The 24,216-nt window shown below is 38.4% G+C and overlaps 1 protein-coding gene and 1 long non-coding RNA gene across 13 annotated transcripts in view; one reads left to right on the top strand and one right to left on the bottom strand.

Annotated features, from left to right (window-relative positions):
- Window positions 1-24,216, top strand: part of LOC128408255 (uncharacterized) — a 213,737-nt gene that overhangs the window by 85,981 nt on the left and 103,540 nt on the right. The gene's annotated exons all lie outside the window — the stretch shown is intronic.
- EML5 (EMAP like 5) overlaps window positions 1,865-24,216 on the bottom strand; it is an 84,246-nt gene continuing 61,894 nt past the window's right edge. For 4 of the 12 annotated variants that reach the window (XM_053377358.1, XM_053377404.1, XM_053377394.1 and 1 more), the window contains 16 exons: window positions 23,943-23,957; window positions 16,796-16,874; window positions 16,231-16,360; window positions 16,005-16,103; window positions 13,909-13,929; window positions 12,113-12,286; window positions 11,788-11,996; window positions 10,253-10,410; window positions 9,263-9,377; window positions 7,828-8,016; window positions 7,429-7,601; window positions 5,722-5,884; window positions 4,751-4,854; window positions 4,337-4,490; window positions 3,316-3,416; window positions 1,865-2,697 (listed from right to left, as the gene is read on the bottom strand). In XM_053377358.1, the coding sequence (XP_053233333.1) occupies window positions 2,661-2,697; window positions 3,316-3,416; window positions 4,337-4,490; window positions 4,751-4,854; window positions 5,722-5,884; window positions 7,429-7,601; window positions 7,828-8,016; window positions 9,263-9,377; window positions 10,253-10,410; window positions 11,788-11,996; window positions 12,113-12,286; window positions 13,909-13,929; window positions 16,005-16,103; window positions 16,231-16,360; window positions 16,796-16,874; window positions 23,943-23,957 (1,921 nt within the window). In that variant the 3' untranslated portion in view covers window positions 1,865-2,660. Of the gene's footprint in view, window positions 2,698-3,315; window positions 3,417-4,292; window positions 4,491-4,750; window positions 4,855-5,721; window positions 5,885-7,428; window positions 7,602-7,827; window positions 8,017-9,262; window positions 9,378-10,252; window positions 10,411-11,787; window positions 11,997-12,112; window positions 12,287-13,908; window positions 13,930-16,004; window positions 16,104-16,230; window positions 16,361-16,794; window positions 16,888-23,942; window positions 24,020-24,216 lie in introns of those variants that run through there. The other 8 variants (XM_053377367.1, XM_053377376.1, XM_053377385.1 and 5 more) reach the window with 8 other exon arrangements.

The raw sequence follows: 24,216 nt of genomic DNA, 5'->3' as shown, positions 1-24,216 counted from the left end.
ACCATGCTCATGAAACAAAATGTAGTGCTCATATGATCTTCTCTTCTCTTGATGGGGAAGAAATAAGCACTTGTTTAAGCACCTGTGTTATAACATTGTATGCAAATAGTGGAAATATGACACGTGCTCTTCCCTCCACCATGGAAAATAACATTGGCTGGGTAAGCATGCAGATAAACCCTAATTAGTCCATCCCAATATGGTCTCTCGTTAAATCCCTTCTAATTTATGAGGTGTTAAAAGTGCAAAGCCAAGGCATCTTGTAGAGGGTGGCTGGTAGACCTGTACGCCTCCAGAGGTTGTTAGACTCCAACTCCATCAACCCCAGCCAATGGCCAATGATAATGGAATTTGGGGGCTTGTTCTATAAGGTCTAAAGTAACATAACCAGGAGAAGAATTTGGTTTGCTTGTATCACAGTGATTGGTGAGTGCATAGTAGGTTTAGCATGCTCACATGTTTATCCGCATTGTATGAATGTGGATGCTGGGAGGCAAAAAGCCAAAGGTTTTTCACAATGCTGCAGTGAGCCTCTGGCTTGCACACTTTCCCCTCCTTCTTCCTCTTCCTGCACAGCTGGGAGGTGGAATTTGAAAGCTTTCACTTCTCTTTGTTTTTTTAATTAACTGCAGCTCATCATTTTGTCCAAACCCCACAAAACATGGTTTAAATAAGCCAACTTCAAAACATGGGTTATGGATGTTATCATGTATTTGATTATGAGAAGAGAGTTCTGACATGATATGTAATCAAACTGGCTTTAAAAAAAGATGTTACATTTCCTGGATTGCCGTGTATAATTACTGTACATGGAAAAGTAATTCTAGACAATACTCAAGACAATTTTATGTTGTTTAGTTACCCCCAAATAAGTTAAACACTCTGCTGAATGGTAAATCAGCATAATTATGTCAAAAGATGGATTTCCCCCGCCCCATCCACTTTCAAGCATGCTTTCAAGCATGCTTTGGGGTAAATCTGATGTTCACATTAGGGTTTGCGGAAAACTAGAACATAATTTTATGAATGTTGCATTGGGCAGAGTTAATTCTATTTTCGCATCTCATTATATTGATGTCCCACAATGCACAGGATATACACATTGCCCTGATTTAGATAACCTGAACCCAGCAGAAGGCTGCATGATGGCTGGGAGGCTGAATTCTCATTGTTCAGAGAAACAGGGAATGGGCGTGCCTGGCCTCAAATTAGATCTAAAATGTTTCATACAGGAGTCAGGATGCTTTTCAGTACTAATCAGTGAGGGAAGTAAAAGAGGGGTGCCCAGACTGTGCATGCAGTGGAATGTGCCAGGAACACAAATGTCACAGAAGTGATTCATTTGTCACCTGCAATTCTCATGTATATACCTGTACTAAGAAGTACAAACCAGTGTATTCAGAATGTATGCTTATTTTGATGCTTACATTTGGTTGTTAGAACCATTTCAAACATACAGGCACTTGCATTTCAAAAATCTAACTCGCCAACTTGCGTGTAATTTTTCCCTGTGTAGATACGATTTTGACATGGGGTTGCTTTGAGAAAAAATGATCCCTCATGTGCCTTCTGAGGTGGAATCTGTGGGTGCCTGTATGCATGAATGAATGGACTAGCTGTAAGATTATTAGCTGGAGAGCAAGAGATTCAATGAGTCTTACTCTGTGCAAAATAATAATAATTGGTAAAATATATCTGAATTATCTATTCACTTTGAATTCTCTAAGCAATGCTGTGAAAATGCAATTAATAAATCCTATTGCATCTAATGGCACCCCACAGCTTCATAAATGTATGAACATTAACATGAGCAGCCTGGTCCTCATTTCCAGCACAGCTCTGCAAGCAAACACAGCGATTTATCTTTCATTGAGAACACTTTTATTCACAAGGCAAAAAACCAGAGTTAGACTTTTAGGTTGTGGGCAAGGCACTCACAATGTGAGCAAATGTTATTCTGCTCACAGAACTAATTTAATGCTTGTGATACAAAAACACTAAATCAGCCTTGAAGAATGGGTTCACGCATGTCTACTAGCATTCACCAGACATGATTACAACCCAAGCCTTAAAACCAATAGAATTTTGCAGGTCCTAGGAACAAACTTAATTCTTGGGACTTTTTTGTGAACTAGATAAACCTTTTGCTGGTTTATCTCTTTTATTTTCTATTTTATTTTCACCCATTTAAAAAAATATTATAGTTTAAGAGCTGCAAGGTGGCTTCCATTTCAGTAATAAAATAAGGAGTCTTCTATTTGAGTGAGAGTCAATCCCCAGTACTTAAACATTCATGCTGAAAGTAAACACAGCAATGTACAGCACTAGGTCAGAAATAACATCTCTTGATTACAAATTCAGGATCTTATTGGGAAACTGTACACTGAGCCAAAACTCACTTCTTCCTTTCCATGTGTTTCAGCATCTGGCAGTGAGTGGGAAACAGATGTAGGATATCTGATACTGCAGTAATGTGACTAGACTCAATACATTTGCAGTGCTCCATCCTTCTGATAGACTCTAGTCAGTCAGGTGGACTGTTGTCTGTTTTTATCAGCACCATTTCTCGAAGCATGCTGGACACTGGAGAATGTCTCTTTGCAATTGTGGGGCACTGACGCCTCTTCAGTAGTGTCCTCTTTGGAAGGTCTCCATGTCTCTCAATGTGGCATATGTACACATTTCCAGACAAATATGCTGTATTTTCAAACAGAAAGTAAGAGAAGAAATAAAAGTTACAGCAAGCTGATAGATTTTAAAAGTAATTTTAATGTATATTTAAAGTTGTTATGCTTGGTTTTTTGCTAGTTCAACATGACTGCTTGTCTTTCAAGCATCTGAGTGTCGGGGTAATTGCTGGCAGGCAGGGTGGGCAACCAGGCAGCGACATTATATGTGCCAGCCTGTTCCTCTCATCTGTGTGCCGCTCCTCAATCTTCCTCCCCGATGAGATTCTGTGACTCATGTCCAGAGACACTGAGCACACATTAGCAGAGAAACAACATCAGCAGAAGCTAGGCTCTGGGGTGTGAGTACTAAGCTACTTTATTTATATACAAAATCAGGACAAAGGCTCCTCTCCTTCTTGCTCTCAGAGAGAAGAGAGAACACAAAAGCAATACAGAACGGAACTTCCGTTCACAAGACTCCAACAATCAGTGCTGGAATGTAAAACACAGACATGTGATTAAAACATTCCCACACGTCTGCACAGCGAGGGAGTGGAATACAAACACTGAGTCCATTTTCAGAAAAAGCAGAAAATAATTTGCTTTAATCTGTTTTTTTCTAGCATTTAGATAAAGATTTACATACCTGCTGTCATCTCCGCCAGCACTAACAACATATCTGTCCCCACTTGTAAAACGAATATTAGTCACGTGGGCTGAGTGACCTAAAAATCGTTTATGTTTTGCCTTTGAAATAAAACAAAATCTACATGTCATTTTCATTATTTTTAAAACGAGCCCCTAATCCCACAGTATGCATATGTAGAATTATTTTTAATCTATCTCGCTGCTGCTACCATCTACATTACTGCCACACTATCCCAATCTCTCCTGACCCTTTAGAAACAGAAGTGTGGTTCAGCGGCTGGATTGATTTAAAGTTTGCACTGATCCAGCTGCTACACTTCTGTTTCTATGTAGAGAACTGCAGAACAGTGATACTGCAGTTGCACATGCATTCTTTCATTTGTTCTCTCAGTGTTGTGCTCCTCCACTGGGGAACAGCACTCTGGGGCTAGGTTGAGTCCAGTCTGCTACTCAACTGTCCACAAAGGGCTGCAACTGCTACTTGTTGCAGGCAGCACCTGGGCATGCAAATCCGCTTACATCTTAGAAGGTGGGACAGCATTGCAGGCCGGCGCTGCCTTGCCCAATGTTTCCCGATGAGGGGCTGCTTCTGCTGGGGGAATATCAGATGGCTGGGAACCAAAATGGCTCTCTGACGGCCAGGAAGACTACCTGCCAAATTAGCCAATGGCCATGTCAGACCTCTTACATCTGGAATCAATAAAGTTGTGGCCTTGAGTCTTGACTGGTTTCTTTACTGGGTCAGGTTGGCAGGGTTGCAGCACCTGGGCACGCAACAGCTACTTGCAACAGGTTAGTGGCAAGTTGTATGAATGGAGTCAGGACTGTCCCATTGACTCAAACCACCAAGCAAGCAATGATACTTGTATCTTTCATTTTCAATCTTCAAAGGACTCCAGAGGTCCTGTTGAAGAAAACTAGGTGGTAAAGAAAAATATCCTGCAATTTTCCTTCTCCAATTTTACAGTGGTTCACCTTAGTAAAGGAGCTCTCATAATCTTCAATCAAAAGGTTCTTACAAATTTTTCTGGACAAGGGAAGTCGAACAGCTTGACCATGCCAAAGTCATCGCCTGTTACAAGGCTGATTCCCGAGTGAGAAACACAGGCACAATTTACATCGGCTTTCTCAGCATGCCTGGACCAGATTCCAACAACTTCATCTCCTAAAATGCTGAAGCAAAAGGTAGGAAACGGAGCCATTTAAAGAAACATATTTTGATTTAGAGGACTGATGTAAATTTATTTACTTATTTAAAGTGTTTACATAGATCATTTATTCTATTAAGAGTACAGGATGGTGCACAGCAATTATGTCACAGCACAAATAGTGTCAGAAAAACTACGTATACATCCATAAAACAGGAATTCCATAAATTTGGGCAGGAAATGATGTGGCATATTTTAAGAAAGCTTCAGTATGTCTGGATTTACCTGGTCCAACTGGCCCATGTTATTCTATCAATCACAGTTTGATCCAGGAGCTGTTTTCCTGAAGGCACTTCATAAACTTGCCTTTTGTAAGACCCAGTAGAGACCTATAAGAATTAGTATAGAGTGATACAATTGCAGATATTCTGATGATATTTTTGTCTTGAAATACGTTTCTGCTAAGGAACAAATAGGTCAACATATCAAGAGATACTAATCAATATAATTTTCAAAATCAACAGTAAAACTGTTGGTGTATGTACCTGATCCTATGCTATCCTGTCAACCATCCTATTCTTATTCGGCTTTGGTTTTCGCTTGAGCCTTGTCATGGTAACAATACTTAACAGAATATTCTAGGAATATAAAAAGTAGTGCATTTCTACAACACAACACAAAAGCTGAATTGTCTTTAAACTGGTTCAGACATAATGACAGCTTCTAAGTGAATAACTTGGAGCCACTCTCAAGCTTACAGTGGCACCATTCATGAGAACCAGCACCTTTGCATGGAGGTTGCAAATGTGGGTGCTGGCTATTGGCATGGTAACAATGGCTTGAAAAAGGGTTCACTAATTACACAGATCCTGGTGGCCTGGTAGACACATGAGGCACTGGTGCTCACAAACAGAAGCTTTGCTTAACTGCGCTTCTATTTTGCAAGCCTATTTGCAGCACTGCGCCTTCCCAATGTGCTCTTTGTTATGTCTGAGCCTGTGTAACACATGAAACAAATAGGAGTTTTTAATTCCTGGACATAAACTAACCATCAGTTCCAAGATGTATTTCTACTTACATGTGAGAGACGATAAACAGAGTAAGATATTGGAAATAGTTATTATTAATTAAATATTTATACTGCCCTTCATCCAAAGATCACAGGGAAGTTTACAATATAAAAACAAAAATAAATACCTTAGTAACAAACAAATTAATAAATTAATAAAAAAATAAAAGCTCCCAGTTATATTTACCTGAAGATAACAGCTATCTGCTGAAAAATCCATTTGAATTACAAAACTAGGAATGTCTTTGCAGTAGCTAGCTCGGTTAAGAGTAGGCCCCAATGTCAGGTCATAAAAATCCACTGCATTTTCACTGGAACCCACTGCTAAATAATGAGAATCTGGACTGAACCTATGTAGATAAACAGGTTAAATGAGTTCTTGCTGGTGACATTGTATTAAACAAATCTCAAAATATTATTTTTTTCATTTACTTTTTATGCCAGATATTTTGTAAAATGATTGTGGTATAAAATGGAGCAAAGATTTAAAGCATATGCTATATAAATATGAAATAAAAGACATTTCAATGCTGCAGTTCTACATACATTTATCTTGGAGTAAGCCTCACTGAACACAGATTTACTTCTAAGTAACAATGTCATCAAATCATGCCTTTCTCATAGTATATATCAAGTGGAGTATTTCCCCCCCTTTAATCACTAACTGAACCTCTCCAAATCAAACTTGGTCATTTCTTAACAATTTTCTCTACCACAAAATGGTTTTATTCCATTTCAAACATTTTTTCCACATCAAATAGCATCCTTTACTCTACTTGTTATGCTATTCCTGTTTTGTTCTCTGTTCATCTGTACATAGCATGGTATTCAACTACATTTTTACTCATTTAGTCATGTTCATTAATTTCAGTGGGTCTACTCTGAATAAACCTTAGTTAAACAGCACCTCAAGTATAGACTCCACAAATACCACCACTGAAACTGTCAGTAATTTATGTTCTTGAAAACCTTGGGGTTTCACTAGGGCTTTGCAAAATCTGCATATATTTTTTTAAAAAATTCTCTTTCTGGCTTGCACATGCACCCACCAAACAGGTGTCTGTTTATGTCAGCTGTGTGCAGTAGTGATTAGCAGCATAGCACAGCATTACTGAGCTGGCTTTGCACACCTCGCTGCCGATTACCATGAGGGGGAGTGGCAAAGCAGTGGGGAGCTCAGTGCAGTGGGCATGAAGCGGCAGAGCCAATACAAGGCTCCTGCCACACTGTGCCTAGTTCCCTGCTGCCTTTCCCCTCCCCCTCAGATTGACTGGCAGAGATGTGCAGCATCGGGAACCCAGGTCAGCAACGCAGACCCACCCCACTGACTGCTACTGGTTGTGTGTCTTAAAGGGGCCTAAATCACTCTGTTCCCTTCAAAAAATGGTGACAGGCAGTAGTGTGCACACAGTACATTCACTACCACAAGATCTTGTGATTGCCACCAGTTTGGATGGCCTTAAAAAGGAGTTTAGACAAATTCATGGAGGATAAGGCTATCAATAACTAGATCATGATGGCTGTGAATTTCCAGAATCATAGAATTGGAAGTGACCATAAAAGTCATCTAGTCCAACCCCCCTGCAATACAGGAATGACCCATGACCCTGAGATTAATAGTTATTTGCTGGGGACAAGACTGGACAGAGTGCTGTCACATTCATGTCTCCTTGCTGTTGCATTCATGTCCTTGTGGACTTCCCATAGGCACCTGGTTGGCCACTGTGGGGAGTGATTGCTGGCATAAATGGGACTTTGGTCTAATCTAGCAGGGATACTCTTATGTTCTTAATGCTGCATCCTCATGCATGCACATCTACCATATCCAACAAGATGCGGATATAATTTTTAGAGAATCCAGAACCACAGCAGGTAAGGGAACATGATATCTCACCTGATGTCCTGAATGGCTGATCTTCTGTCCCTTTTCTTTCCCCATATTTTCAAAGAGTTCACTAACAAGATAATAAATTCTCCATTTTTCATGCCAATAGCCACCATGTCGCCCTCTGGACTATAAGACACAGTGCGTGCTGCGTGGCCCAAATTTACTTTGTTCACCATCTTCTGTGAGAATTGGGTTTTAAAAGGAAGCACAATTAAATGTTTCCATTTATGTACAATGAATATAGCATAGCAAGAATATGTCACGATTTATTTTTAGCTCTTACGTTTACTTAATTCCTGGAAATACATTTAAAAGAAAATATGTGCAAGTTTTCTCAGTGGATTTATTTTTAATGTATAATTTTTCTAAACAATTATATAGTCTTACTGTAATTTTTATACCTACTTTATCAGCAATATCCCAGAGTCTGACTGTCCCATCTTCTGCAGCAGAAAGGAAAACATCACGAGACGGGTGTGTTGCTAGTCCCCAGATAGGCCCATCCATGTGGCCATTAATTAGAATGTTACATGCTGCATTTTTTTCTCCAACTTCTATTATTTCAGCATTCTTTGTCCCAACAAGAATTTTCCCCTGGAACAATGTTCAGTTAATGAAAACTATTTTTAAAAATAGCATCTGTTGACGAGGGGTAACATGAATCTATGCATAGTAACTTAGAAGTCATGAACATATTTCCACTAAAGGAATTGTTGAAATCATGAAAGTATTAAATACTAGGGGGGCAGGATCCTTGCTCACTCTGAATGCCAACCTCCTACTATTTCCCCCATGTTAACCCCTGAGCTTCCCTTGCAACTACTAAGCTCCCTTTTCACCTTTCCAGGCCCTATTTCTGAAGCCTCTTGTACTCCTTTTTTCACCTTCATACTCATTTCCATACCTCTTCCTCCCTCCTTGTTTTTCACACCCCTTTGCACTGCCTGGTTTTCACCTCCACCTCCTTCCCCACCCGCCTTCTCCCACCTCTTTTCAAGTGTCCCTTGCACACAGACCATCTCCATTTCCATGCCTCCTCCTTCTCTCTTCTATTTTGCAGCCCACCTCCCTTTGCACACACACTCTCATTTTAAACATTGGGAAAGATTTGAGTAGAGCAAGAAGGAAATTGGGAAAGACTGTGCTGTACCCATGTTAGCTTTTTGGTGCTAGCTTGTGCTTCTGTGTTGTAGACACATTCGTTCTTTCTGCTTGTTAAAACTTAAAGAACAAAAAGATAGCCCTCATTGTTCCTCCCTTTCCAATCTAATTAGACATCTCGCATTGCTTTAAACCACCACTTTCTCTCTCTCAGTGTTCCTCCATCCCCTCTTTGCTCAAACCTCTCCTGTTGTGAAAACTGCCACTTTTCTCCTATCAGTGTTCCTCCTTTCTTTCTCTCCCATCCTCAATACTTCCATGCACCAGAGAGGATCTCAATATTGCTAGAGTATTGCCCAAGTTAAGAAACAGCAGCAAAAGATACACAAAGAAACTAAATACCAAAAATGCCAACATGCGTATATGCTTCCTCAACATGTTGTGAAGGTCACCAATCTGAATGGATTTAAATGGGGATTAGACAAAATTCATGGAGTAGTTACATGGAATAGCTACTAATCCTGATGGCTATATGCTACCTCCACAGTCAGAACACTGGACTACACAGGCTCTTCTTATCTAATATTTGAATAGAATTTTAACAGCTAAAATTGAGAGTATACATGTTGTGATGCTTAGAAACAAACAGAAAAGATAGGTTGCTGACAAATAAGCAAAGATGATATAAAACCAATATGAATCAACATGATAGATGTTGTCATAGGAGACTAGCACTTACTTTGCCTCTGCACACAGAGCGAACACAGTCAATTATCTGTCCTGTCTCTAATCTGAAGGCACGACACCGCCTTAGCTCCTGATCCCATAGTTTAACTGCTCCACCTTCTTTTGATCTAGTGAAAATAAAGAAACATTATAGAAAGAATAGATCAAATCGCTCAATGTCAAATGCATGTGTTCAAATACCATATTCCATTCATTCAATGGATATCACAGTTGAGATTCACGAATGAATAATTAAAACCGCTATTTTAAAATATACAATATTATGTCAGTTTTGCTATCCACAAACTATTTTGCAATGGTTTTAGCTTACTTAAGAGTATGTAATTTTTAGATTTCCACATTTGTCATAGTTGTTAAGCACATGTTTACTATTTTGTAGAAGCTTCTGTTATTTTAACTATTTCATGTCACATTGTAGTTAAGCCAGTGAGAGCGCAACTGCTCAACTTTTCACTTCCTTGACTTGGGTATTCTTTCCCCTAATCTTAGACATAATCTAGTACATGCTTAACTCTTTCCTATGTGAGAGAAAATGACTGAGGATACTCCTTACTTTATAATACATTTTGTTGCAGTAAGAATATAGGAAAACATAAGAAATACAAGATTATTTCTTAAAGTCAGTCACTCACTTTGAAATGATTACTTTTCTGAAAGGCTTATTAGTATTATGCTAAAGAAGATTGAGTCTAGCAGCAAACCATGCAATACTAGTGGGAAACAGGTGAAATCATTCAATTCAGTTTCCTGTTTTACTCATTGTAAATAATTAGGTAGGGAATTTTTCTAACATTTAACAAGAGTTGCCATGGTTGCTGTGTCAGTAAAAGTCACTACTTGCTCTGCTACAGCTAATAGAGATAAATAGGTTTAGCCTGTCAATATACTTAAAAGTAGAACTACCACAGTGTAATTTACTTCAACACATTTATGCATTCATTAATATATTTGTAAAATGTATCTGTAAGAAAACCAGACTTACGGCCTCTCCTTGCCTCCTGTTACAATTAAGCCATCTCGTAGTGTTGTGTACATTGCAAATATAGGCCCATTGTGAGCTTTGCCTACAATTCGATTCAGTATATGTTCTTTCCAAACACACACATCTCCACTGATTGTACCTGTAAATGTCAAATTATTCTGAAAAGGAGGGAGGGAATGTGTTCATCACATGATTTCAAAAGGGGGAAAATGCATATATTTATAATGAAACTGCAGGTGGTGCAGAGCACAGTGGACAGAATACTAACTGTGGCTAACTGCTACCAGCATTTTATACCAGTTCAAAAGATCTTCAGCAAAATGATTTATGTTTTCAGTTCAAAATATTGGTTTTATAGTTTCAATATTTTAATGGCCTGGAATCAAAGCACTACCTTCTCCCACATGAACTTGCCTGCCAATTAAGACTGTCCTTGATGGCCCTTGTCCAGGTTTTACCATTCTCAAAGCCAGGTGAAATGTCATTTTCTCTGCTAGTATCAATATGGAACTCCCTCCCCAGATAGGTTTGCCTTGCGCCTTCTTAACAGTTTTTTTAGGTGTCAGGAGAAGTCTGTCCAGTTCTGTTACATTTCAGTGGCTTTCTAATGGTATTGGAGATTTTCTCATAAATCAAGTCCTCCTCACAGAGGGCATATGTTGCAGTGAGATCATCAGGACTGACCTCACTGTTTGTGTGGGTGGGAGCGATTGGATAGCCACAACAACCCGATTGGTGGTCCCTCAGTTTTTGGGCAAATCTGGCCAATGGGGAATTTTGTGTATTAACCGAGGGACCTTTATATACCGCTGCACCTTGTGTAGAGCTTCCTCTTTTCGCCTTGTGCACTGGATCACCCACCCACCCTCCCTATATTTAAAGTTGTGGCCAAAATTATGCCAATAACCTGAAAACTAAATTCCGTGTCAATTGTGTCTTTATTTATTGGGAAGCTCCTGGGGATCTTAACACACAATTACCTGTTACCTTAACACACAATTATTCTGTTTTTTATGTGAGTTTTATGCTGGTTCTGATTAGATTTTATTGTATCTGTATTTAAAACTGCCTTAGACCATTCTGGCAAGATTCAAACATCATTAAATAAATAAATAAATAAATAATGTTCTGAGTTTATAATATAGTGGAAAAAATGTTCAGATCTGGTACTCAACCGAGGTTTCAATCAGATTCTAGTGAATTATGTATGCAGCACAATATTGGTAACTTCTCATAAAACATTTGCTCCAGAACTAGTCTTTATCAGAGAAGTCTGAATCACTACTAGAACTTTCCTCAATACCCTCAAATATTTTTAAAAATATTTTTCTAAATAAATCAGTTTTTATAAATATAGAAAATATCTGCATTGGAAGTGTTTAAATACTATTCAACGGCTTCCAAAATCTATAATGCAACTTATGTTTGAGCTGCTTAGTCTTTAAAGTAGTAAAGGCAGTCATAGTTTAATGAAAACACGGAAACATCAACAGTAAAAAGAGTAACTGTAGTAAAGAGTATGTTTATTTACTTACAGCTCCAAATGCTACAGACAGCATAGTCTGCATTCGTGCATCTTCTATTGAACTTGTTTGTCCTTTTTTACTCAGAAGTGCTCTTCCAGCAAGTGTCCAGAACCTCACATGTTTTACTCCTACTGAAACAAATTGTGTGTCGGAGTCAGGCCTGAATTCTGCTACAAAAATACGCTGATTATGACCAGCTCTACTAGCGATTTTGGCACCTAATAGGAAGAATTAATTGTAATTCAAAGTCACATATAGACAATTGTATTGTACCAATAAGTAGTGATTAATGAACAAGATAAATGTGTTTTAGACAAACAAAATACCTTCCTACCTTCCTGCCATTTCCAAATGGTAATGGTATGTTCAGGATCCAGCCCTACAGACAGAAGAAGCTTGCCAGTGGCACTAAAACTGACTGAACAAACGCCTTTTGAATGGTAGCATCGCAATACAGACAATGTCTGCTTATTCATTGCATCCCATACATGAATACAAGGTGCTGTAGCTGTACAAATATAAGAAGATCAGTAAATTATTTTGTTGGTTAAAGCTTGTAGGACTTGTAACCCTTAAATAATTCAACTAACTTTAATTAAAAGAACAAAACCTGAAATTATAATCTTGCTTTCTGAAGCCAACACTGCAAAAAGTGCTCATTTGGGAAAGTATTACCCAAATCTAGAAAAGATACATCTAACAGCAGAACCACTTTCTTCTTAAGTCTCATTCAGTTCCCTCTTAACACAAGAACAAAAAACTGAATTTTAAATTATCTATATAAAGTTATACACACCCTTACATTTTTTTAATGACAAGGGAACAAAGCATGAATACAGACTGCAGTTCACAAGTTTACAATTTAGACTGCAATCCTAAGTGCACTTACTAGAGAGTAAGCCCCACAGAATTCAATAGGACTTGCTTCCAAGAAGACAGAGTGAGGCCTGTACTGTTAATCTAGTTTTTTTAAAATAAACTTCTCACTGGTCTTTAGATATGGGCCATCCTGAACTTATGAAACTATTTATGAAATAGGAATCTTGGTCTAAGATTCTGGTCCTGAATGTGCTCTGCTGGCAGGACCTCCATACACATTGAATTTGCTTGTAATACACTGTATGAATGCCAGGTAGGAACCCAACAAGTCATCTGTGCAATAAAGCAAAGTACAGGGGTATTCATGGATGGTAAGAGTCTATAGAAGACTGAAATATATGAGGGAAATATGTTTTCCAGTGCATTTTTCAGCACCACACAATCCCAGGCCACACTCTGCCAGTTCTGAAATGTGCTCAATGCTGTTTTGGAATTTGACAATGGTCAACAAGGACCACAGTGGAAATCTAAAAGGCTGGGCTTCTATCCTCATCACGTGTCCTAGGAGGAACATACTATGCTGAGACATAATATCTGATTGTGCACTATAGGCTACACAAGTGGCACAAGACATTATAATCAAGGGAATCACATAGATAAGAGTTCAGAAACAACAACTGCTCTACATAGGCAAGCATGTGCATTATTCTTTTCTGTCAGCTGTTTGATACACAACTATGTAATATGACTACCTATTCATGCAAGATGAAAACAACTATACAAGATCACAGCTGAGACTATGACTTTCAAAGGAACATAATGATATTTCACAAAATGGATTTGATAGCACTGATAAGCATTCTGGATGGCTGGCAAAAACTGCATGACAATACAGTAAATGAGAAAGATGATTTCTTTATTAACTCAGTCACCAAGGCCTCTTGAGTGAATAGCTAAACAAAATAATATTTATAACAGAAACATTTGTTGTCAGCCCCAATGATTTTCCAGAAACTGAATTAATTAAAAGTTATATAAATAAGAAGGTTATAAAATGTTTTATCACTTATCAAAACACTGGGGTGGTTGTGGTGGGTATAATACAATAAACTTTAAAATGTGTTAAAATTATTCTTTGACTTCATCTAAAGGAAATCTTGCATATTTATATCTTGTTAAATTTTGTGTTTAGTGCTAATGTTGTAGCATTTGATATCATGGAAATATATTCAGTTAACCTACCTACAGAACTGTGCGTAATGTCAAAAAACCTAGTTATACCTGAAGGTGTTAAAATTTAGTTTCCCTTACCTGACATATCTGCTGTGTCTCCTGTAATGGAAAAGCAGCAGAAAAATAATTACAACCAGAATGAAAATGATAACTAAAATATATGTGGTATAAAGTACAAGCTTTGGTTTCAGAATTGTTGTCTAACAATATGAACTCTGTGGCAGGTATATTAAACGGGAACTTACTATCCATATATAGTTAGTTGTTATTGCTTCCACTAACAGAATATACAGGGTGGCATGGTGATGCCTTTTCTTGAACAATGTTTAGTTAGAAATTAAACAAACTTGAGTGATGTTGAATTCTCAGTTGCATTGAGAGCAAAACTGTTTGCTTAGAGATGGTTTAAAATAATCTTTCTTTCAACAGTTGTGAAAAAATAGCAGAGGACGATGTGTAATGCCATGGTTTCACATTGCACGAGTGAGCCTTGGACTCATCTACTTTCTTTTCCTCATCCCTCTTTCCCCTTCTGCATTAAGATTCAGTTAGTAATTTCTTATTTAAAATAGGTCACAGTTTGCTGAATGGTGGTTTACATTTGCCCTCTAATCCAGAATTGGTAAGCACAGTTTTTCGTTCAGACATGATGGCAGATTCTTTGTGCTAAACAGGACGTAAGTAATCAAACCTGAGCCTGCGGAGACATGGGGAGGAAGAATACAAGTCCACAGCACATTCCTGATCCTCCAATCCATGTTTTGTTAGATCTTAACCAGCAAAATGTGTTTGTAAAAAGTATCAGCATCCAAAAACGTAATAGATCCAGCAATGACCACTGTCATAATTGCCACTCTTAACATATTTTCTGTTATATTAAGTTCATAGTTCAGATCCAGATTCTATATGTGTTCTTGAATGCAGAAGATCTCAAGGATGCAGGTTCAACACTCATTTAAATGAAATGAGCAGATCTATTTGTCCATTCTTTTAAAGAAGCCTCCCTCTCTCGAATGAGAAGTATAGGGAATTCTGTGCATACACTGGTGCACCTAGTCTCAGAATCAATTGCTGTATCATGCCATCTACCTTAAACTTGTCATTTAAACCATTTCATGTTTGGATCTGAGAATCTTCCAGACTGCAGTTCAAAATTCCATCTGTTCTGGCTAAATACCTTGTGTTCTGGTACATATTTAGCATCATTTTAAATCAAATTGCAGAAATACTTTCCTACCCCAAATTATATGATTAGCTTTTGGCAATGGTTTTTGTACAAAAGGGACCACTTTCATCCCTGCACAACTTTAATCAACCCATTTGACAATTTGTTCTGATTACTGTGCGCTGGATTGTTTATGATCACGGCTTTTCAATTAGTGCACTTTTGATTTTGTTACATATTTTGAAAGCTCAATCTTTTTATATTATCTCTGCTTCAAAAGTGTGCTGTATATTTTCCTCTTCATTTCTCCTAAATAAGTGAATGATCATCAATGTCTATTGAAAACAGTATAATGCTGTAACAGGTAATACTTTATCACATAGCTGCACTGGGTGCATGGTAGAAAAAAAACAAAAAAATCCAGCCCTTAGCACTTGGCAGGATGTTACAGAGGACCAAGGTATCCTAGGGTGGCAGAGTTTGCAGGAATGTTTACTAGTCTACATGGGCTCAGTATTGATGTGAAGGTACAACCTACACTGCTATAGCTTCTCAGTCTTCACAGAAGATATTGTGGAGTTTGTACACAATGCATCTATCTGCAAAGCGCACAGACCTGCTTTGCACCCCAGGGGGTCCCTGCATTCCTTCGTCCATCTCATAGCAATGGGCATTTTGCTCTGTGTTGTGTATGCTGGACATGATAGTGTACATTGTGGCAGGTGTGGAATCAAAAAAGAAAATGTTTTGTGGTTAAATGGGGCTCAATAGCTTTAAAAAATCATTTTGATAAATCTGCAATAAAATATAGCATTAGCATCCTTAAGCATCAATGTGTTTTAAAAATAATTTTCAGAGTTACAAGAAAAAATATAATTGGCACAGGTAACTGAGTAACATTCATACAAACAGAAGCAGCATAAGCAAATGCTTTCTTCTATCTATGAATTCACATGACTAACTGTTCATGCATATATATTAATTTCTTTTTTAAAAAATACAAACATACCTACTTGGCCAGTTGCCACAAGGTTGATAAACTTGGGGTGCTGATTTATAGTGAGGCACAAAATATCATCATTATGTTCCTGGTAAAAAGACTGAGAGCCTACAGAGACAAATATGGTATATTATTTAAAGTACAAATATCACGTCTATGAGGGGAAAAGAAAAAGAGAGAGAAAATAAAAACACTGTATCAACGCCAGATGGAATCTACTGTATATGTTTCCTACCTGTTGCCACATTGTACAGAATTCCAACAGATGCAGTGTGATAAATTATATCAGCACCATCATTCAAATAGTGCACATTGTTCCTGCCATCTCTACCACGATAGCCAAACACCAGCTCCAGCACTAGATCCTAAGAAAACAGATTTATGATCACCACAAGCTTCCTTGTGAATAAAAGCTATTTCATGATTTCATCTTTGAACAGCACTGTACAAGCAGTTTAATGAATTTATTTTTTTTCTTTTAATAGTGTTCCAAAGCATCAAGAAAAATCCTATAACTCACTTCACCACGTATACATTGGGGGTAAACAGGGAATAGTCTGCTTGCAGTATTGACCAGCCCGCAAGTTTGCCCCCAAATTCCCCTTTTATTCTGCCAGTCTGTCTGGGCTATTGAAAGATCCCTTTAAATAGATGCAGAATAAATTATCACTTATTCTGCCTGTTTGTCCACAAGGCATTTGTTTACAGAAGCTGTTTAATTAAATTTCTATTACACCCCATATAGTTGGTTATAATGAAGTTTAAATGAGAATGTTAATAAGAATAGCACGTTTTCTTACCTCTATAGGTCTCTTTTTTTTGCCAACGTTATTTGTCTGAAGTTTTTCAGGCTGAGGCAATGCCCTACTAACTGGTGGTCTGAAACAAAGAACTGTGAATAAGAAAAGGTTGTCTGTCACCCATTCAGTACTAAAACAGCATCTTCTGAACTGTCGCCTGGGTAGAGAAAGCTGTAAGATACTTTGCTAGGGCAGCCTTATAAACAAACCCTGAAAGTTATTACCCTACAAAGAAATGATACCAGTCTGCTGGGGGCTGGCAAAGAAGGGACAGAGAGGTTCATTTCTATACTGATTGAGGAGGAAGAGGCTACCCTCCTCTAGCAGTCCCTTCATTACTATGTTGGGTACAGTGAAGTCAACAGAGTGCTTCATCCCTCTTCAACCAGCTCAGTTACTCACCTGCATGGGATTCCATTCACTCGTGTGTGCAATTCCTGGTCACCAATGGCCACCAGACAGGCTCGTGCTTAAAAACAAGGCTGTGCTTGTACCATAGGGACCATTTTATAAACAGTTGTTTTATTATGTATATTTTATTACTTCTTTTTATCAATGTTGTATATTTCCACCATGTGGAAAGTAATAACCCAATGGCGCAGTACACACATGATGGAACACATGATCTTACAAGTCATGGCTCTTAATGAACACACCCATCCATCTCCTTGTATTGTGCAAGAACACAAACCATGAGATTCACGTGAAATGCTAAGCCAACACTGGTTTGTTTCCTACACTTGTTCACAGCAAAGCTATCTTTTCTGAAGGCAGCCCTGTTTAGGGAAGCTTTTAATGTTTGATTCATTACTGTATTTTATGTTTGATGCATTACTGTATTTTACTATTTTGTTGGAAGCCGCCCAGAGTGACTGGGGAAGCCCAGCCAGATGGGTGGGGTATAAATTATCATCATCATCATCATCATCATTATTAGCAGTTATTAGCTTTCTGTTACTTTATAGCACTCATAGTTTCTCTGTTCCTAATCTCCTCATTGTTGTTCTACTATCTGGTTAGTACAGTTTTTATTGTATGCATTCACACCATACATTCATAATACATTTAAAGCACTTGGCAAACCACAAAGAATCCTAGGAACTGTAATTTATCCCTCACAGAGGTATAGTTTCCAGCACCTATAAAAAAAACAACTAGTTCCCAATATTCTTTGTTTTAAATGTGCTTTAAATGTATGGTGTATATGCAACTTAAATAAATAAATAAATAAATAAATAAATAAATAAATAATCTTTGTGCCCCAAAGACATCAAGGGCCCAACCAGAAAATCATGATTGTATTTTATAATACACACTTTAATGTTCAGTACCATCAAATTTTAAAACATTGCATGACATGCACTTTCCATTACTTTAATGACAAAAGCAAAGAATGAAGACAATTTGACAAGCTCAGGTTGGTGATGTAACGCAGACCACTGATAAAGATCTCCAGTCTTACTGCACTACTTCTGAGACTGATGGCAGAGTATGGGGTAGAGCAATAAAGAGGGGGCTGGACTCAGAGGACAAGGCATGGGCTTTGAGTGAAAGGATGGGGTTTTGTATGCTATTACTAGGCTCCTGATAATGGAGCAGAGATCTTGGAGACCCCTCTGATCCCTGCTAAACATAAATGATATGATGACATGGCACAGGCAGTGAACATATTGTATATAACAGAGGGCTAAAGAGCACAATGTTGTGGAAGCCACAGCAGAATAAGAAAGGAATGTCAGCTAAGTTTGTGAAATGAAATCAGTTTCCAAAATAAGTACCTTTCCTGTGCTCAGGGTTGGTATAAAGTACCAGTTAGTAATTCCTATACTTAAATTGATTCCCGCCCCCCTTCTTCCTTCAATACTTAGGAATGGTAGTGGAAGTAAATAAGAGTTAAGCCTCCAAAACTGCACAACCATATGGCAACCCCTCCTGTTATGGCTAGTTGTAGATTTGTTCTCTAAAGTGTACTAGAATTCCAAGAAACTAGATGAACCAATTCACATAATTAAAACATTTCTAAAATGATACTAAATCTAAAGTTACACAAATGCGGCTGCAGGTACAAGCACATGTTTTATTTGGATATTGCAGAATTGATATCAAGGAAGCCTTATTGAACAAGAAAACCAGTAACCCCTCACAAACTATAAAAAGTGAATGTTTATGGAAGTATGCCCAACTGTGTTCAGTGAGGCACACTTCCAGTAACTATGCAATCTTAAATAAGTTATCATCTGAAAAGAGTATACTTTTTAGACTCAAGATTCATAGCTCTTGCTTTGAGAGGGCTTTTTTTAAACTACCGTATGTTTTTTCAGAAAGAAGGTTGTGGGGCAGGGGTGCATTGGACTTGCCTCGGGTTGACAGGGCATCTGCTGGGACTGCTTATCTGCTTCGGAGGGGGGAGAGGAGGGGGGGAGAGGAACAGCTGTGGTCACTGTGGGGAAGGGGAGCAAGAAAAGGGGCTGCTTCTACGTTGCGCTCCTGGAACAGCAGGAGGAAGAGGAGGAGGAGGAAGAGGAGGAGGGAGGCCTGTGAGGGAGGCTCCTCGTCCCACAGCTTCCCCCTCCGCCGAGTGGCTCTGTGGTGGCGGGGCCTGTAGGACCTCCAGCCAGGCCTGGGCCCGGAGGCCACTGAGGGGAGGAGAAGAAGAAGGGAGGCCCAGCACGGCTCTTAACTTTGTAACGGGGAGAAGTGGGGTTTGCTCAGGCAGCCAGATGCCCAACAGACTGATAGACAGACTGCTTGCCTGCTCACTTACTGAGCCCCCTCCCAAAAAACGGACATTTTTCAAAATTAAAAAAATCCACCTCGATGGTGATTTCACTTTTGGAATCCTGGGCATCTCTGGAGAAATCCGGATGTATGGCAACCATAGTTAACAGCAACTGGCATACTGGCATAGAGTTGCATTATGCCCAAAGCTTTTTTTGGGCAATGACACAAACATGACACCCCTATGCCAACAATAACCCACGTGGATAGATATAAGGCTGGATCTACACAGATATTTTAAAGAACTATGAAAAAAGATCGCTATAAAAGCTCCCAATGCAATTTGCCATTCACTTTGGATTTCAGCTCTACAGCACCATCTGGTGCCACATTTTTTAATGCACATATAACGTTATAATTGACCCGTGTAGCTGAGTCCTAAGTTTCAGCCAAGTAAATGATACAGCCTCATACTAAGAAAGGGAAAGGGGTCCCAAACTTACCATTATTTACTTCCCCAAGATTTTTAAGGTGGTTCCACTTCCACTTAATATATTGGATTTATGCATACAGGTACACTTCATTTGCTAAGAGCTGATTCAAGCGCTGGTGAGGGCATGTGGTATAATCCCAAGCATGCAATCCTCCCACTTCCATATTGAGGTAGTACAGTCCTCATCCTACACCTTTAAACATACTCTATTAGTTTGGGAAGCATAGATGACAATGAAACAAGTTACCAATTTTTCCTTACAGCAGACTCAAGATTTGTCACTGAAACTGAAAATAATAGTGACATCTATCATCCTGATGTCATTTTAAGGTAGCAGCTGCACATGGTTTAAATGAAGAAGTCAAAACTGCTTCCAAAAATGTGCTCTGTGAGAGAAGAAATAACAGCTTCGGGACAGAAATAAGCGCCCATGTCAGTGAGGTAGACACAGAAAGACAATGTAAGAGAACAGAAAAGCAGAAGATTCACCAAAGCAGTGAGTGAGGTTCTGAAAAGCAGCAGATGATGGAGTAAACAGGTCCTAACAGATACTTCAGTACATGAAGGAAATAGTACTAATATCTCTTTAAAGAGCGTAGTGCTAAATAGGTAACAAACCTATAGGCAAAGAGAACATCCTGCATGTTTTTGTTTAGCCAGCTACTAAATAAGGCTTCTCTCTAAATATGTTATGCTGTGAAAGTAAAATAGGTGGGAATAACCATGCACTCCATCTTGAGCTGGCATATGAATGTGCTAATAAACAAAATAATAACTAGATTCATAGGGGAAATTTCTATGGAAGCATACCATATGAAAAGGTCCTTAAGATTTTCTTGAACTTGTAATTCTACTTCAGGGTGAATAGAAGTGTTTACATTTGCAGAGTTCTATATATGTACAGAAAGTAGCATGACAGCAAGATGTTGAAGGCTGGTAGGAACATGTATATGTGTATTAGGGACACCAAAATGACAAGACAGCTTTGCGTGGAAATGGAAGATGGTGCTGAAATATGAAAAAGACATTAGCAAAGTAAAAGCATTACCTGGAACCTCTTTTCAGCAGCAGAAGGAAGAGAAAATGATTACTTATTCCAGTTTGGTTCAATGGTGAATTGGTGAAAAGTGTGTTTTAAGATAAGAAAACCAAGCATCTAAAATTATTTTATAGCAGAAAAGATATTATGTAGAATTGTGTTGAACTGATCCTCTGGCAATATCCAAGTGTAAGAGATTTTATTTTGTGGTTGTGTTTTTTTGTTTACAAAGGTAATATTTACAGGTATAAGATGGAGAGGGATTAAAAAAAAAGTAGAGACATGATTTGCAAGAGAGGAGTACTTTGGCAGCATAAAGAAAAGGAATAGGAAAGTGAAGGAGTATTGGGAGAGGAAAAGTCCATAGTGTAAGGAAAATAAGAAGGAATATATTACCTCTTTTGGGGCACAAAAGAGTAAGTTGCTAACTATTTACTCAAGTTCCTCTATTTGGCAAAGAAGGCTCATCAAGCATGCTCCAGCACCGCACAACAGAACAGAACAGTGATGCAGTAGAAGAACTTTTACAAGCTTTCGGGAAAATGATGTCTAACTTGATATTCCACAGGTTTCATTAAACAAAGGCAATATAATTGCAAATAAGACAGAAAATATTTGCTCATATAGCTTTTTAGTACAGAAAAGGATGGTTTGGAAAACTCATTTTTTCATGCTTCTGCCTGCTTACCAAGTTTCTGGATCAAATTATTGTGGGTATGCCTGGGGTGCTCCTCTAATCATTACACTAGCCACTAATTCTCATATCAAATTCTCATTACTTTTTCATAAGTCTTCACCTGTTAACAATGAGGCAGCTTTGTAATTTTTTCACTCATATATAGCTAATTGCAAGTACCCCAGGCGAAAACCCAAGCAGAAAACTGTACCCAAGACTCACAGGATACAATCACTCCTCCCCCTAGGTTTTGGAGGCTAGAAGAAGGGAAAGCAGAGCTGCACTTGTACCAGACTCAGCACTATCCAACAAAGGGCAGTACAGAGCCACATGCCGGGTTCAAGGCTCTTAGGTTGAAACTGGGAAAAGCAGAACTGCATTCAGAATGACCCTGGCAATGGGGAACTGAAGAAGTAGTGGCCATGAAAATGAGTGGTCAGGAGGTGTGTGATAATACTCTAAATAAGTATTTACAGTGGTACCTCGGGTTAAGTACTTAATTCGTTCCGGAGTTCCATACTTAACCTTAAACTGTTCTTAACCTGAAGCACCACTTTAGCTACTGGGGCCTCCTGCTGCTGCCGCGCCACCGGAGCTCCATTTCTGTTCTTATCCTGAAGCAAAGTTCTTAACCTGAAGCACTAATTCTGGCTTAGTGGAGTGTGTAATCTGAAGTGTAAGTAACCTGAAGCATATGTAACCCGAGGTACCACTGTATTTACCAAGACATGACAGGGAAATAAATCAAAGTTTTGCAACAAAGACCTTAGCATACTGTTGCCATTTTTATCACAACCATTAGCAGGAATGGCTTGTACACATTGGGCCATATTCAAATAAATCACAGCAGTAGTGGAAAACACTGCAATGATGCTCACTAGTGCAATGAGGCTTCCTCCCCCTCTTCTCCACCCCCCCCCACTTCCTCAGAACCAATTCTGGAGGATCAGCAGAACAGCACAAAAAGGGAGGAGAAGAGACATAGTCCCATCAGGCAAGCAGAAATGCTTGCACTGATGGAACAGCCTCCTTTGACTACAACTTTAAATACAACTCATAATAATGTAACTCTTGTATGAGTAATTTTGACGACCTGGTCCTGAGTCTATTTCCCCCTCTGTATTATATTACTATTTTATAAATCCTTTTCAAACAACTCATACAAATTCCAAAATACACAGAACAGATATACGACTTGAAAAGAGTTGTTTTGCTTTGTTGTTTATGCTTAGGTATAAATCACAACACTGTATTTAGAGATTGAAAAAAAATCAAATAAGTGCAAACTCATATACTGTAGGCTATTGGTGAAATCTGAACATGTAATTCCTCAAGGTTTTGTTTTTTTAAAAGATACCAGCTTTTAACAATAAATTGTCATTGTTCCTTTGCTGCTTTTGTGAAGAAAATCACAATACTCCACAAATTTTTATTTGCTCTACACAGAAACTGAAATAGGCACCTACGGCAGATTCTTGATTAAAGTCAGTATCAGATGGAGTGAGTGATGTGATTTTCCAGAAACAGGCAGGGGGAAGTAATTAACCACCTTCCTTCTGTGCCAATATCCTAATGCAGATTGCACATGCACACTTATTTTTTTTTAAAAGGTTAAAGATATATCATACACTTAACATCTAATTTGGCTCTAGAATCAGCTGCTTAGACACTGAAGCTAGCAATTGAAAAAGAATGAAGGAAAGAAGAGTCAACTCCAGAAAGCTGAAACTAATAGACATTGCTTATAGACACTGCTTATGACAAGTTTCCTGTCTGGTGCTGAGCTAGAAGCTATATCCTTTATGGCACACAGAAGATGTATAAGGTATGTATATTCATGGACACAAAAACTGCCATCAGAAGAATGCATTTTTTTTATCAGCCTCATTTGATTGCTCCAGAAACTTTCCAATAGCACAAAGGAAGTACCATATTTTTCCGTGTATAAGGCTAGGTTTTCCCCCTAAAAAATGATGTCAAAAATTAGGGGGCGTCTTCTACACAGATACATTTTCTTAAATCTGAGTCCCGCAAAATAGGGGGTGTCTTATACATGGAAGAATCTTATAGATGGAAGAATATGCTATATTCATTGCTTCATTGTATTGCCTAGGATTTTGTCTATATATGTATCACTTGACGCTTCTGTAGGTTATAAATTTCCAAATCAGATAAAATATACTTTATAGTGAATGTTTTATATATGTAAGTAAGTTCTTACCTTACAACCCCTTGCCTTCACAGGAAGCATAAAAATTAAGCAGGAATATTAAAATATGAACAATATATATAAGAAATCTAGGATAAAGAAAACTGAAATTAATTCAACGGACCAAATATTTGTTAGCCGATTCTAAACTCACATTTCGTACATAGGCATTAATACCCAAGAACGAAATACAGTAAATGCATCAAGTGTAAAAGGCATTTGTGTGTAAAATTCAGTGCATGTCTCTGTAAAATATTTGTAAGCAGAGAAGTATTCTTTTCCTGGA

This window comes from Podarcis raffonei, chromosome 1 (genome assembly GCF_027172205.1).
Source record: "Podarcis raffonei isolate rPodRaf1 chromosome 1, rPodRaf1.pri, whole genome shotgun sequence".
NCBI classification, from domain to species: Eukaryota; Metazoa; Chordata; class Lepidosauria; order Squamata; family Lacertidae; genus Podarcis; species Podarcis raffonei.
The sequence above is the reverse complement of the archived record's forward strand: the minus strand, read 5'-3'. Positions and strand labels throughout refer to the sequence as shown.